General features: G+C 45.4%; 1 protein-coding gene across 1 annotated transcript in view; it reads right to left on the reverse strand.

Annotated features, from left to right (window-relative positions):
- The window catches only part of ncam2 (neural cell adhesion molecule 2), a 361,641-nt gene that overhangs the window by 161,172 nt on the left and 183,920 nt on the right, over positions 1-16,549 (reverse strand). Inside the window, exon 11 of the mRNA XM_041211359.1 lies at positions 3,120-3,239. Coding sequence (XP_041067293.1) covers positions 3,120-3,239 — 120 coding nt within the window. The remainder of the gene's footprint in view (positions 1-3,119; positions 3,240-16,549) is intronic.

Here is a 16,549-nt window from a genome sequence, read left to right on the forward strand (position 1 = left end):
CAGACAGCTGAGAGTGAGAACTCTGTTTTTTAACACAACTGGTTAAAAGGTGGAAAGGGAGTGAGTATGTTCTTTGGGGGGGTGTTTTGTGTGCATCAGGGCCAGCCCCCCAAAACCCCGCCAACCTCCCCACCCCACCAAGAGGTTATGCCTCCCTTTGTGCCTCTTTGCCAGGACACCGAAACTCACCCCGCACCCTCCCCCACCCTCCCTAGGATGCTTGATCCCTACCCACCCTAAAAGCCTGGGACTTACCTCATTCTGGTCACCATCACTCTTCTTTGTGGAGAAGCTTGCAGTGCCAGCATTGCCCACTACTGAGTTCTGGCACTGCTGGGACTGCTAGAGCTGTCTTTTGGAAATGAGGTGGGCCAAGTAGACTATGAAAAAGGACAAAGAACAGTCCAGAATAAGAAAAGTTAACTGGGGGAAAGCTAGCTTCAATGGGGTAAGAACGGATGTAGGCCAAATAAATAGCAGTCAAAGGTTGGCAGGAAAAATGGTAGCTGATAAATGGACTACCTTCAAAGAAGAGATAATTCAGACACAGTCAAGGTATATTCCCTCGAAAAGGAAAAGTAGGGCAAACAAATCTAGAGCTCCCTGGATGACAAAGGAGAGAGGAATTAAGACAAAGAAGAAAAACTATGTGTAAGCCAGGTGTCAGGTAGAAAACACATTTGAAAACCAAGCTGAAAAGAAAAGGTTCGGAGGGGAGTTTGTTTTCATTCGTTCATAGGACGTGGGCATTGCTGGCTAGGCCAGCATTTATTACCCATCAGTAATTGCCCTTGAGAAGGTGGAAGTGAGCTTCCTTCTTGAATCGCTGCAGTCCATTTGGTGTAGGTACACCCACAGTGTTGTTGGGGGGTGGGGGGTTGGGGGGGAGTTCCAGGATTTCGACCCAGCGGCAGTGATGGAACGGCGATATATTTCCAAGTCAGGATAGAAAGTGGGTTGGAAGGGAACATCCAGGTGGTGATGTTCCCATCTATCTGCTGCCCTTGTCCTTCTACGCAGTAGTGGTCATGGATTTGGAAGTTACTGTTTAAGGAGGCTTGGCAAGTTCCTGCAGTGCATCTTGTAGATGTTACACACTGCTGCTACTGTTTGTCAGTGACAGAGGGAATGAATGTTTGTGGATGTGGTGCCAATCAAGCGGCTGTTTTGTCCTGGATGGTGTCAAGCTTCTTGAGTGTTGTAGGAGCTGCACTCATCCAGGCAAGTGGAGAGTATTGCATCACATTCCTGACTTTTACCTCATAGATGTTGGACAGACTTTGGGGAGACAGGAGGTGAGTTACTTGCTGCAGGATTCCTAGCGTCTGACCGCCATAGGAGCAACAGTACTTATATGGCAAGTCCAGTTCAGTTTCTGGTCAATGGTAACCCCCAGAATGTTGATAGTGGGGGATTCAGCAGTGGTAATGCCATTGAATGTCAAGGAGCGATGGTTAGATTCTCTCTTAGTGGAGATGGTCATTGCCTGGCACTTGTGTGCGCGAATGTTACTTGCCACTTGTCAGCCAAGCCTGGATATTGTCCAGGTCTTGGATATGGACTGCTTCAGTATCTGAGGAGTTGAGATTGTGCTGAACATTGTGCAATCATCAACGAGCATCCCCAATTCTGACTTTATGATGAAGGGAAGGTGATTGATAAAGCAGATGGTTGGGCTGAAGAACTCCTGCAGTAATGTTGTGGAATGTGTGTGTGTATGTGTGTGTGTGTGTGTGTGTGTGTGTGTGTGTGTGTGTGTGTGTGTGTGTGTGTACGTTAGTTAACTGGATTAAAGTCAGCTGGTCTGAACGCTTTGATGTAAACATGGGGTAAGTTTAGAATGTAAGCTTTAAAGGGACATTGGCATTTGTAAATAAACTAGACTAGCTTGAATTCAAAGAGGGAGTGAAATATTACACCTAGCCAGCAGAAGTTATGAAATAGTGTGTTTATTTTCCCCAAAGATTACTGGTAAAACTTAGTGCTATAAGAGATTTTTATTATCAGGAAGGTAAAGTCCAAAGACATCGTGAAACAATGGGTATTTGCATTCAAAGGGGAAAATATGTATAAAGGATCGAAGGCTTTGTGTAAGGGATGCAGCCTAAGATGTAACAAGTGTGAAATGCCTTCAGCCTGTATGTACCACATTGTTGCCTCCAGGGACTGAAGTTAAGATAACTCACTTTGAATTTGACTGTTCAGGGTATCGTTTACTTTGCCTGAGTCTTTTAAAATCTGTGTGTTTTACTGTTGCTTTAATGAAGGTGTAACTGAGAATCAAATTAACTAGTGGATTTATAAGTTATTGTAGCAGTAATTTGTAGACATATGTATATGCTTACAATCTTTTCATTTACTAATAAATGTCTAATTTAGTTATATAAAAACCTGTTAAGGCTTGGTGGTCTTATTATTACTGAATTCAAAGCCTGCATCTCGAAACATACAAATTGAAAATTAGCTGTGATAGTTGTTTCAAGTTTCCCTCTCAGATTTGAACAGCTCAGTGTTTACCATTTGCTGTGTCATAACACTGCACTGTAACAATTCTATGATTCTGTGACCTCGTTAAGGTTACCCAGAGTATGTTATGTCTGTGGGGCAGCCTTGTTTAAAGTCGATTGGTTCAACACCAACTTTTCCTCCATAAAGTTCAGCCCCAGGTGCCAGCCTCTTTTAAAACCACTCAGTTGCCCCCACCCCACCACCCAAATCCCATCCATAATCCAGGGTGAGATTCCACAGCAATAGCTGTGGACCTTAGATAGCACTATGGTCCATCTTGTGCCTGGAGAACCATGCATAAATGGACAAATACCTACAGTAAAATCTGAAAAGGGTTTATCTATATATCTTCAGGTGACTGAGCAGCCAATCGTCGCTTCAAAGAAAATAAATATATCTATTAATCATTTTCAGAGTACAGCTGTGACCATAATTCTATTTGTAAACTGCAGAACATCATGTAAGAAGGGCTCAGGAGAGATTTGCAGCAAGTATTTCTCTCTCTTTTTGACAAGGCATTACAATGGATTATGAAGTGACATGAAAAGGACTTTGGATATTAGTCAGAAGCCTCCCATTACTGGAAAAAGCAGACAAGTTAAGCTACTTACGGACTGGGAGAGTCTGAAAGGTTTCCATCTGGCTGTGTTCTCCTTGGCCTTTGCCATTTACCGCTGCTACTCTGAATTGGTAGGTTGAATTTGGCTTCAGGTTGATAAGGACGACATGAGCTATAAACAGAGAGAGGAAGCAGAAAATTAATATGGAGATATTAGTCTACCTCCAGTAATGTCTCACCACCTTTCTTTAGCCAGCTGGCCTCCCTGAGGGCCACACAAAAGCTTTCCGGTTTAGTCTTCTTCATTCTTCTCGAGATACAGGCATCGCTGACATGGCCGCATTTATTGCCCAAGCATAACTGCCCTCCTTCTGGTACCATTTAGCAGTTTGAAACAGCTCAGGCCACTACTAAGGACCGTTAAGAGTCAACCATATTGGTGTGGGTCTGGAGTCACACATAGTCTCAGACTAGGGGAGGGGAGCAGGTTTCCTCTCTAAAGTGCCTTTGTGAACCAGTTGTGTTTTTATGGCACTCTGAAAACTTCACAGTTATTTCCACTGATACCTGCCCCGGACTTTTAAACTAAACTCAAATTCTCAAACAGCCATGGGAGGATTTGAACACCTCTTGTTCACTTGATTATTAACCAAAGTCGTTGGATTGGTGTACTTAATTAACAGCTACACCAGCATATGGGCACGCAAGGTTTTCACAAAGATGTTCTGCTGCGATAGGCAGCACTCTCAGTTCTGAGTCGGAAGGCTGTGTGTTCAACTTCCAACAAAGACTTTTGAGTATGAAAATCTAGGCTGACACACCAGTGTGGTGCTGAGGGTGTGCTGCGCTGCCAGAGGTGCCATCTTTTGGATGAGACACTAGACTGAGGTCCCATCAGATGGACACAAAAGATCAAACTGCGCTCATTGTGTCACCACAGTTCTGGCTAATATTTATCCTTCAATCAACATTACTAAAAAAAAAAATCCAAGCGGATTAATCCTGACTCTCAGTAAAATAGCCCTGTTTTTCTTTCTACAATACTTTTTATTAGTAATAAATGAAAAGGTTTAAAGCCAATGAAAATAAAAACAATCTTGTTTTGGTCTCCGTGATTTTTCTCCCGTTTTTTTGCTCGCTGCAATGTCTTGCAGATTAATCTTCAATTCCTGCAGGCACCAGGACAAATCCTGGAGGCGTGGCAACCATCCACATCGGGCAGTGTGGATGATTTGAGGCGGGTTTTAAGAAATGCCTTGAAGGAAGAGAGAGAGGTGGGAAGGGGACCAGTTTCCGGAAGGAATTCGAGAGCTTGGTGCTAGCTGGGTTTTGGCATGGCTGCCAATGGTGAAGTGAAGTGAATGACAAGATCCCAGAGTTGCAGAAATACAGAGACCTTGGAGGCTTGTAGAGCTGAAGTAGGTTATAGAAATTGGGAAGGGTCTCAGGACGGGTGATTTGGGGTGTTCAACTTACTTAACATAAAAGTATAGATGCTTGGTGACCCCGAAGATTTGATATCAATAGCACAAGGCTATGTACAATAAACTCTGTTATTCTCTAGCTGCTAATCTCTCACGAGTCCCATACATAGTAATGGCCTTGAATTTGCAGCGTTTTTACCTTTTGAATTTGACCACAACTACAGGGGCAGAAATTTGCCCTTGGCGGGGGTGCTCGGCGGGGGCAGGTGGGGTGGTAAGGAAGCTGCCCGCTGCCCGTGATCGGCATCACACCGCAATTCCACGCTGGTGGGCCAGCTGAACGCTGCCTGTGTGTGTGGAGGGGGTGATGGGGGGAGTGGGGGAAGAGAGAGTCAGCCAAGCGTGAACTTCACGCATGCACGCGATGGAGCGCTCCATACTCTCCCTGAGGCAGATGAAGAGATTTTTTTTTTAAATTAATGTAATGAAACATGTCCCCTCATGTGACTCTGTCACATGAGCAGGGTCATGTAAAAAGGGAAAAATTATTTGCTTTTGGAAACCTCATCCCACCCGTGGATGAGGTTTCCAAAAAAAATGCAAAGGCCGCTTGGTCTTTTTGCCTGCCCTGTCAACCTTAAATGTGATTTAATTGGTTGCTTAGTGGTCTTAACAGGCCTTTTAATTGTCGGCTCCAGCTCCGGCGCGCATACCCACCGAACTATCGCTCGTCTACGTATTGACATCAGCACGCTCGGCCGACACCAACACACGTCATTTCACGCTCGAGCGGGTCTGGCACATGCCCGCCCGCCCACCGGCCAAAAATTTCTGCCCCGCGATTTAGTGAAAGCACAACTTAGCACAAACACCCTGAAGTTGCCATTTATCGTTCAGTACTCTGCCTCGGGCTGCCTCAGGCTGCACAGCTGACAGTCAGTGAGACCAGCTGATGGGGTTTTCCCCTCTTCCATCCTCATGTCACCGTCAGAAACTCCATAAAAAGGCAGAACCTTGGCTAAAGTTACGTAACCGAGGGCAGGATCTTACGCTCCTTGTCGATGGGTTCGAAGGCAGGAGGACACATACAATCCAGCACATGGCCTTCCTGCCACCTACCCACCCACCCCTGACCTGCCCGAAATTTTACAGGGGCCCGGGGAAGCCTCAGATGACTCACCCCTCCTTGGGCCGACTGAGGTCCTTAATTGGCCCAATTAATGGCCACTTAAGGGTCCCCATCCCGCTGCTGCTGGCGTTTTATCTGCGCTGGAGGAGGCCTATGCCATGGAGAAAGCCTGGCAGGTTTAGCGGCATGGGCTGATGTCAGGCAAAGGTAGGGGGAGGTGGACCTCCTTTGCAGGTTCCCTGGTCTCATCAGAGGCGGCGCCCCTCTTTAATCCTCCCCCTGCTCTCCTGAATGCTTGAACCTTGCTGAGGCCCCTGACCACAGCCTTGCCAGAGGTCCTCGGTGTATTGGGACTGCCTGTAGTCCCAGCGGTTGCCACTGCCCCCAGGTAGCGCTGCTGGGATTAGCAAGCTGTCGGCCATCCGATCGGCCAGCAGCTCTCTAATGCGGGACTTTCTCCCAAGATAGGGATAGCGATCTCACTTTAAAGCAACTACTACTCCTTTTAGCATCTAATTGTTTTGGTGCAGCCTTTGAGGTTGTGGCCAGGCTTCACGCTTGGTGAGGAACACAGTGACATTTCATTTTTAATAGCAAGTGTGTTTTTAATAGCGAGCTGAGTAATAACTATGACTAAACAGCTGATTTAGCCTTGAAAAACACTTGTATATTTGTGGAACAGAGCTCCACTATGTTTTTATTTTTGTTAAAGTTTGCTCATATTTCAGCCTCTGATGTGATGTGCATGTCCAAGATGTTTTTTGCTCTCTGCAAATTGTTTTCTTAAAAAGTGATTCGATTAAGTTTGCTTCTCATTTCCTGGTTGGCTGTCTGTGAGAATCCTTGAATGCGATTGACTACTTAGGCGTCCTGATGGTATCACAGCACCCTGACATTTTCTTCATTAAAAAACACAACAATCATCTACACATTGAGAGAGATAAAGTTCTTGCCACAGTGCCAGCTATATCTCTCACAGAGGTGAAACTTTTATCAAGGTCGGCGGCGAGCGTCCTTTTTTTGACACTGACTGCAAAATCCAGGCCAACGTCTTAACGAAATAAGCAGCTTCAGGAAATATACAACCTAAAATTGATAACTTGTAATCCTATTGTTCATTCCTTGAAGAATCATTTACGTTTCCAGGCTTTTTGATACTTCTCAGATTTTACTTCACATGCACAAAACCATTTTGTATGTTGGCTCCCCTGCTTGCTGTAATGCAGAAGGAAAGAAATTTGAATTGATACGCTAGTGAAGTGTTACTTGATGTTATGTCTGTTTACTTGAAGCCTATCCTCCTCTTTATTACATTTGTGAGGAAATACGCTGTGAAATAGCAGGATATAGAGCTCACACATTGTGAAACAATGGGATATACCATCTGATTGTCAGGCAGCTCTCTAAGGCGAGTGCTGAAGGTGTTGGATACTGCAGAGGCTATGGGCCCTGACAATATTTCAGCAATAGCACTGATGACTTGTGCTCCAGAACCTGCCGCGCCTCTAGTCAAACTGTTCCAGTACAGCTACAACACTGGCATTTACCCAGCTATGTGGAAAATTGCCCAGATGTATTCTGTACACAAAAAGCAGGACAAATCCAACCCAGCCAATTACCGCCCCATCAGTCTACTCTCCAACATAAGTAAAGTAATGGAAGGGGTCATCAATACTACCATCAGGCAGCACTTGCTTAAACCTGCTCACTGATGCCCAGTTGGGTTCTGTCAGGGCGACTCAGCTCCTGACCTCATTACAGCCTTGGTTCAAACATGGACAAAAGAATTGAAATCCCAAGGTGAGGTGAGAGTAACTGCTCTTGACATCAAGGCAGCATTTAACTGAGTGTGGCATCAAGGAGCCCAAGCAAAACTGGGGTCAATGGGAATCAGAGGGGAAACTCTCCACTTGTTGGAGTCATAACTAGCACAAAGGAAAATGGTTGTGGTTGCTGGAGGTCAGTCATCTCAGTCCAGGTCATTATTGCAGGAACTCCTGAGGATAGTGTCCTCGGCCCAACTATCTTCAACTGCTTCATCAATGACCATCCTTCCATCAATAGGTCAGAAGTAGGGATGATCGCTGATGATTGCACAATGTTCAGCACCAATCGCGACTCTTCAGATACAGAAGCAGTCCATGTCCAAATCCAGGCTTGGGCTGAAAAGCAGCAAGTACCATTTGCACCACACAAGTGTCAAGCAATGACCATCTCCAACAAGACAGAATCCAACCATCACCCCTTGATGTTCAATGGCATTTCAATCACTGACACCCCAACTATCAATATTCTGGGGGTTACCATTGACCAGAAACTGAACTGGACTAGCCATATAAATACGGTGGCTACAAGAACAGATCAGAGGCTAGGAATCGTGCGACAAGTAACTCGCCTCATGACCCACAAAGCCTGTCCATCATCAACAAGGCACAAGTCAGGAGTGTGAGGGAATACTCTCCATTTTCCTGGTTGAGTGCAACTCCCACAACACTCAAGAAGCTTGAGACCATCCAAGACATCATCCAAGACAAAGCAGCCCGCTTGATTGACACCACATCCACAAACATTCACTCCCTCCACCACTGGCAGCAGTGTGTACCATCTACAAGATTCACTTCAGGGATTCACTAAGGCTCCTTCGACAGCCCTTCCAAACCCATGACCACTACCATCTAGAAGGACAAGGGCAGCAGATACATGGGAACACCACCACCTGGAAGTTCCCCTCCAAGTCACTCACCATCCTGACTTGGAAATATATCACCGTTCCTTCACTGTCACTGGGTCAAAATCCTGGAACTCCCTTCCTAACAGCGCTGTGGGTGTACCCACACCACATGGACTGCAGCGGTTCAAGAAGGCAGCTCACCAGCACCTTCTCAAGGGCAACTAGGGATGGGCAATAAACACTGGCCCAGCATGCGAAGCCCATATCCCATGAATAAATTTTTAAAAAGAAAAAAATATGCAGGGAATTTCAGATAAATAGAGGTTAGTCTTAGAGGAAGAGTGAGATCTAGTCAGCATGTGCATTGAAGAGCAGGTTTGAGTATGCATGCTAAGTGTCAATGAATGTATGGAGAATATACACTATGGAACACAATCATCTATGAAAGATTAATAATGTGATTTATAGAGAATGTATGCTATGAAATCTTATAACCTATGGAGGGTACGCACTGTGGAATAACAGGACATATTGTAAATATACACACAGTGGAACAATGTGAGCTATAGAGGACACATACGTTGGAACAATGGGATCTCTACACTGGCTATGCAATGCTGAGAGAGCACTGGACTGTTGGGGATGTTATCTTTCAGTTGACATTTAAACAAGGACCCGTCTGCCCTCTCACAGGTAAACATAGAAACATAGAAAATAGGAGCAGGAGTAGGTCATTCGGCCCTTTGAGCCTGCTCTGCCATTCAATATGATCATGGCTGATCCTCTATCTCAACGCCGTGCTCCTGCTCTCTCCCCATGCCCTTTGATGAAAAGGTAAGTTTTCCTCAGTGACCTGGCCAATGTTTCTAGTACATAGAGAGATCGTGGCGTAATGGTATTGTCACTATTTATAATCCAGGCTAATGTTCTGGGGACATGGGTTCAAATCCCACCATGGCAGCTGGAATGTTAAATAAAACTGGAATATAAATCATCATTGATTGTTGTTAAAAACCCATCTGCTTCACTAATGTCCTTTAAGGAATCTGCCATCCTTACCTGATCTGGCCCACATGTGATTTAGCTGCCTGAAATGGCCTAGCAAGCCATTCAGTCCAAGGGCAATTAGGGCTGGCCTTGCCAGTTATGCCACATCGCATGAAAGGATAAAGGAAAAAAAAATTGGTGAGGGGTTGCCGGCAGGGGTTTGATCGATGGGACGAGGCACTTGGGTTACTGGTGATCTTACGAGTGGAGTGCTGCAAGGAACATTGCTGGGTCTTCAGCTATTTACAATCTGACTTCAATGAGGAGATGCAGAGTAAGTTTCCTGCCAATAGGAAGCAGGTGAGAATGTAAGCTGTGAGGCAGATACAAAGAGGGTGCAAAGAGATATAGACAGTGAGTGGGTAATAAGGTGGCAGATGGAGTATAATCTAGGGAAGTGTGGAGAATAGAAAAGCACAATATTTTTTGAAAGACGTTTTTACCTTTTTATCAAAGGGCACGGGGTGAGTACAGGAGTACGGCGTTGAGATAGAGGATCAGCCATGATCATACTGAATGGTGGAACAGGCTCAAAGGGCCGAATGACCTACTCTTGCTCCTATTTTCTATGTTTCCATGTGAGAGGGCAGACGGGTTCTCGTTTTAATGTCGACTGAAAGATAACATCCCCAACAATCCAGTGCTCTCTGAGCATTGCATGGCCGGTGTAGAGATCCCATTGTTCCAATGTATGTGTCCTCTATAGCTCACATTGTTCCACTGTGTGTATATTTACGATATATCCTGTTATTCCACAGTGTAAACCCTCCTTAGATTATATTGTTTCATAGCATACATTCTCCATAGATTACACTGTTAATCTTTCTTAGGTGTTTGGAAGGCCAAAAATCTGTTTCATGCCATTGTGAAACCAGTTTGCGATCGTCTGCTCCACCTGTCGATGACAGGCCAGGTTTCCTGCCACCGGATGTCAGCAACATCATTTCAATACATTTTCGTATCATTATGAGTCCTGTTTGCCGGAATCATCCCCCCACACTGGATCATCTGGGCACATCGACGTGTTTCACGACTGAACATTAGGGACGTGCATCTGGCAAGCTGCACTTCACCTGGGACTTCGGGCAGCACGTGCGGTGATCAGGCAGCATCACCTCAGCTTTAGGGGGGCTCACGGGCAGGTCTCTACTTATGAAACTAGCTGTAAGGCGGTGGGGGTGGCTTTTCAATGACTGCAGGGCTGGGGCTTGTTTGGGGAAGCGGGAGAAGTGGCCTCAGGCAAGGGAAGAGGCTGCAGGACTAGAGCATGACCGGGGACGAGGGGTATCCCAGGGTGTGTGTGGGGGGCACGTGTTGATCTGTGCGTGTGGCCTCAAGAGTGTGAGGGCTGAGGAGGCAGTCTCCAGAGGAGATGAAGCCAGATGGAGACGTGAGGGTGCGTGTGAGAGTGTGAGTGGTGAGGTCCCTTGAGCTGGCAGTGAGTGAGATGCCAGTAAAGGTGTCAAGGCCTTGTGAGTGTGTGAGTTTAGAGTGATGAGATGAGTGCCTCACCCTGGCTGCATGGATGAGATCATTCATCCCCTACCTACGCAGAATGGCCAACTTTTTCTGAGCAGCGTTGGCACTGACCACCACTGCCACTGCCTCCCAAACCAGAGTGGTGAGGCTGATGGGCTTCCTGCAGCCAGACTGGGGGTAGAGGACATGGCAGGAGGCTCCAGCGGTGTCCAGAAGGCGTCCCAGGAGGCTGCAGTATTCTTGCCTTTTTGGAGCCATGTCTTCTATGCAGCAGTCCTGGGCTGGAAGCACTGAGAGGTGTGCACATGCGGCTGCACTTTAAATATGGTGCTTGAGGGAGCGGCAAAGTGACAGCATGGCAGGTGAATTGGGAACCAACCGGAAGTGAAAGAGCATGTTTCCTGGGAATTCATGATTAATAGGGGGTGGGGGAATGGGATGATATGGCGTGAAAACCCACCTCTGTTGCCAGTGGGTAAAACATCTTTTTTCCTGCCCACTACTGCACTTAGTGCAATTCTGGAATGATTCGGCCTGAGTTTTTCCAGCACAGAAACAGATCATTTTCTGCAGCTGCAGGGGCCTGTTCAAGGTAGATGGGTCACAACCGAATAGGACTGGGCCGAACGTCCTCAATGGGGAAGTTAACTGGTGCTGTGGGCAAGAGTTAAAACTAATCTTTTCCCGCGTATTGGGCACTAGGATGAAGCATTAGAGAAGAGATACAAGGTGCACAGAGGCCTGGGAAGGACTATTTTTGAATAATGGCTGCTCAGGAACAGGAGGGATCGAGCAGTGGTGAAATATGAGGCCGACTAAGATGGGGTTAAAGTGTATATGTGTAAAGGCATCGAGCGAGTTAAATAAGATTGGTGGACTGCAGCCACAAATAGCTACATAGAATTATAATGCAGTGGCAATAATGGAGATCTAGTACAATTAAGGGGCTGCTTTTAGTATTCCTGGCTATCAGGTATTCAGAAAAGACAGGGAAGGAGTCATGGAGGATGGGGTCATGGGCTATTACTGTGTTAGAAAGGGATGATGTGCTTGCGGGTTCAAAGAGAGAATCCATTTGGTTAGAATTAAGGAATAACAGAGGAGCTATTATACTGCTGGCTGTAAACTGCAGGCCACCAAATCACGAGAAGGAGATAGAGCAACAAATTTGAAGGTAAATTGCAGAAAGATGCAAGAACTTTAGAGTAGTGAGAATGAGAGCTTCAATTATTTTAATGAATATAAATAAGAGTATAAAGGGCAAAGGACAGGAGGAATTCCTGAAAAGTGTACAAGAGAACTTTCTTGATCAGTATGATCCCAGCCCAACAAGGAAGGAAGGAGTGCTCGAACTAGTTCTGGGGAATGAAGAAGGGCATGTTTCACTGGGGGCATTTGGAATAAAGGGATCACAATATCATTAAGTTTACAGTAGTTGTGTAAAGGGACAGGGACAAGTCAAAAATGAAAATATTCATTTGGAATATTTAGAATCGAAGATTGACAGGTAAAATGTAAAATGAGCAATGGGAGGCCTTCAAAAGAAAGACAAACGTGTATTTATATAGCATCGGTCATGATAACAGACCATCTCCAAATGCTTTTGTTTTATTCATTCACAGGATGTGGGCTTCACTGGCTGGGCCAACATTTAATGCCCATCCCTAGTTGCCCTTGAGAAGGTGGTGGTGAGCTGCCTTCTTCAATTGCTGCAGTCAATGTAGTGTAGGTACACCCACAGTGCTGTTAGGAAGGGAGTTCCAGGATTTTGACCCAGCGACACTGAAGGAACGGCAAAATATTTCCAAGTCAGGATGGTAAGTGACTTGGAGGGGAACTTCCAGGTGGTGGTGCTCCCATGTATCTGCTGCCCTTGTCCTTCTAGATGGTAGTGATCGTGGGTTCGGAAGGTGCTGTCGAAGGAGCCTTGGTGCATCCTGTAGATGGTGCACACTGCAGCTACTGTGCGTCGGTGGTGGAGGGAATGAATGGTTCTGAATTTGATGCCAATCAAGTGAGCTGCTTTGTCCTGGATTGTGTCCAACTTCTTGAGTGTTGTGGGAGCTGCACTTATCCAGGTAAGTGGGGAGTATCCCATCACACTTCTGACTTGGAGTCAGGAAGTGAGTTACTTGTTGCAGAATTCCTAGCCTCTGACCTACTCTTGCAGCCACAGTATTTATATGGCTAGTTCAGTTCAGTTTCTGGTCAACGGTAAGCCCCAGGATGTTGTTAGTGGGGGACTCAGTCATGGTAATGCCATTGAATGTCAAGGGGCGATGGCTGGATTCTCTCTTGCTGGAGATAGTGATTGCCTGATACTTGTGTGGGGTAAATGTTACTTGCTACTTGTCAGCCCAAGCCTGGATATTGCCCAGGTCTTGCTACATTTGGACATGGACTGCTTCAGTATCTGTGGAGTCGTGAATGGTGCTTAACATTGTACAATCATCAGCGAACATCCCCACTAATGATCTTATGATGGAAGGAATGTCATTGATAAAACAGCTGAAGATGATTGGGCCGAGGGCACAATCCTGAGGAACTCCTGCAGTGATGTCCATGAGCTGAGATGACTGACCTCTAACAACCACAAACATTTTCCTTTGTGCTAGGTATGACTCCAATCAGTGGAGAGTTTTCCCCCAGATTCCCATTGATTCCAGTTTTGCTAGGGCTCGTTAATGTCACATTTGGTCAAATGCGACCTTGATGTCAAGGGCACCTTGTGAGTTCAGCTCTTTTGTCCATGTTTGAACCAAGGCTGTAATGAGGTCAGGAGTTGAGTGGCCCTGGCGGATCACAAACTAGGTGTCAGTGAGCAGGTTATTGCTAAGCAAGTGCCGCTTGATAGCACTGTTGATGACCCCTTCCATTACTTTACTGATGATTGAGCGTAGACTGATGGGGCGGTAATTGGCTGGGTTGGATTTGTCTTGCCTTTTGTGTACAGGACATAGCTGGGCAATTTCCACATAGCCAGGTAGATGCCAGTGTTGTAGCTGTACTGGAATAGCTTGGCTAGGGGCGCGGCAAGTTCTGTAGCACAAGTCTTCAGTACTATTGCTGGAATATTGTCAGGGCTCATAGTCTTTGTAGCATCCAGTGCCTTCAGCCTTTTCTTGATATCATGCGGAGTGAATCGAATTGGCTGAAGACTGACATGTGTGATGCTGTGGACCTCTGGAGGAGGCCGAGATGGATCATCCACTTAGCACTTCTGGCTGAAGATTGTAGCAAATGCTTCAGCCTTATCTTTTGCACTGATGTGCTCCTCCATTATTGAGGATGAGGATATTTGTGTAGTCTCCTCCTCCTGTTAGTTGTTTAATTGTTCACCACCATTCATGACTAGATGTGGCAGGGCTGCAGGGCTTAGATCTGATCTTTTGGTTGAGGGATCGCTCAGCCCTGTCTATCACTTGCTGCCTATGCCGTTTGGCATGCAAGTACTCCTGTGTTATAGCTTCACCAGGTTGACTCCTCATTTTTAGGTATGCCTGGTGCTGCTCCTGGCATGCCCTCCTGCACCCTTCATTGAACCAAGGTTGATCCCCTGGCTTGATGGTAATGGTAGAGTGGTGGATATGCTGGGCCATGAGGTTACAGACTGTGTTCAAGTACAATTCTGCTGCTGCTGATGGCCCACAGCACCTCATGGATGCCCAGTCTTGAGTTGCTGGATCTGTTCAAAATCTATCCCATTTAGCACGGTGGTAGTGCCACACAACATAGTAGGGGACTTACCCCCATTGTCCTGGCTAATATTTATCCCTCAATCAACATCACAAAAACATTATGAAGTACTTCTGAACTGTGGGCACTGTCGCAATGTAGGGAATACAGCAGCCAATTTGCGCACAGCAAGCTTCCACAAAAGAAAATGCGATAATCGTCAGATAATGTTTTTGTGATGTTGATTGAGGGATAAATATTAGCCAGGACAATAGGGATAAGTGCCCTCCTCCTCTTTGAAATAATATAATTGGATCTTTTATGTGACGGCAGATGTGGCCTTGGTTTAACGCCTTGCCAGTAATGTTTTTACAAAACCAAATATCCTCAAAGAGGAGATACTTCTGATAAGGACCAGACACATCCCATTTAGGAGGAAAGAGCATTAAAACCAGAGGTAACTAGATGAATATGCAGAGATTAAGATTAAACAATAACAGGAAATGATGATAATTGTTGGTTTTGTAGTTCTGTTGAGAACCCATCTGAGCATGGGAACCCACACCACAGGGCATCCCAAACTTGGATTTAAGGATCATCTGAAAGCCAACCTCAGAGGCTACAAGGACATTTTGACAATATCCCTTTGACCTTCCTTCTTGTGTAGTACCTGGGACGAGTGTCCATGTAACAAGCATTTAGAATAACCAGCTGGCATTCTCGTCAGAAACATATGCATGAAGTGAATGAAAAAGCTGAAAATGACAATAATGTAAATGATGAGATGAAGAGTGGTGAACACATGTTTCACACCATCAATCTCACGGAAGACATGAATGCAATCTCACCCTCCAGAGTGTTTGCCAAGATTCAAGTTGTCTGCCCTGAGAAAGTTGGTAACTATTCGTTATTGGCCAAGATTGACACAGAGCAAGTGCCAACATCCTACCGCTGCAAATTCTAAAAAATATGTATCCACAGGCGTGGAAGTCCATGGTGAAACCTACTAGAGGTAATTTCAGCATACAACAGATCACTAATTCCACGTGCAAGATCCAATGTTTTGGAATGCATGTACAGTCAATCCTCCTGGGTGTCACAGACGTTCTACATCGTGGACACTAAAGACCCAGTGATTACTGGTCTACCAGCATGCTGTGACCTCACACTGGTAACAATCCATGGAATCAGTCAGAAATCACAAGGCTGATCAACCTCAGAAACTATTCATATCATGTCAGTTCATGACCTAACATCAGAAATCCGCATGACTGACAAAATTGGCAGTTTCAAGGGAGCTGCAACACTAAAATTGCAGGAGAATGCTAGACCATAAATTGATCCAGCACATAAGTGCAGAATCCACATACAAGACAAATTGAAGGTAAAACTAGGTAAAATGGAGAAAGATAGAATCATCAGAAGAGTACAAGAACACACAACAAAAACAGAATTACCTGGAAAAACTCAGCAGGTTTGGCAGCATCGGCGGAAAAGAAAAGAGTTGACGTTTCGAGTCCTCATGACCCTTCAACAGAACTGATTTGGTGCAACTCAATCACGTGTGTCATAAAGAACGACAGATCATTAAGAATATGCCTCGATCCGTGACATTTAAATACAGCTTTGAAACATTGTCCTTACAAAATGTCCACATTAGAAAAATTAAATCCAAGATTCACAGGTGTAAAATTTTTATGAAAGATTGATGCCAAGCATGGTTATTGGTCAGCACATCTCACGGAGTAATCCCAAGACCTTATTACATTTCACACCCCATTCAAATGACACTGTTTTCAATGGCTTCTTTTCCTGATCTCTTTCCGAGGATCTGTTAGCCAGGATCTCTTTCAAACTCACATGGATCGCATCACAAGCACTCTACCAGTATGCATCTGTACTGCAGATGATATAGCCATTGTGGGAAGAATAAAGCAAGATCATGACCATAATCTGCATGTAGTGATGCAAGCGGCACGTGATGAAAGGCTGGTGTTCAACGGAATGAAATGTGACATCAAAGTGTAGCAGATCAACTTCTTTGGTTTTATTTATTC

The sequence above is a fragment of the Carcharodon carcharias genome, chromosome 18, assembly GCF_017639515.1.
Source record: "Carcharodon carcharias isolate sCarCar2 chromosome 18, sCarCar2.pri, whole genome shotgun sequence".
In the NCBI taxonomy this organism is placed as follows: Eukaryota; Metazoa; Chordata; class Chondrichthyes; order Lamniformes; family Lamnidae; genus Carcharodon; species Carcharodon carcharias.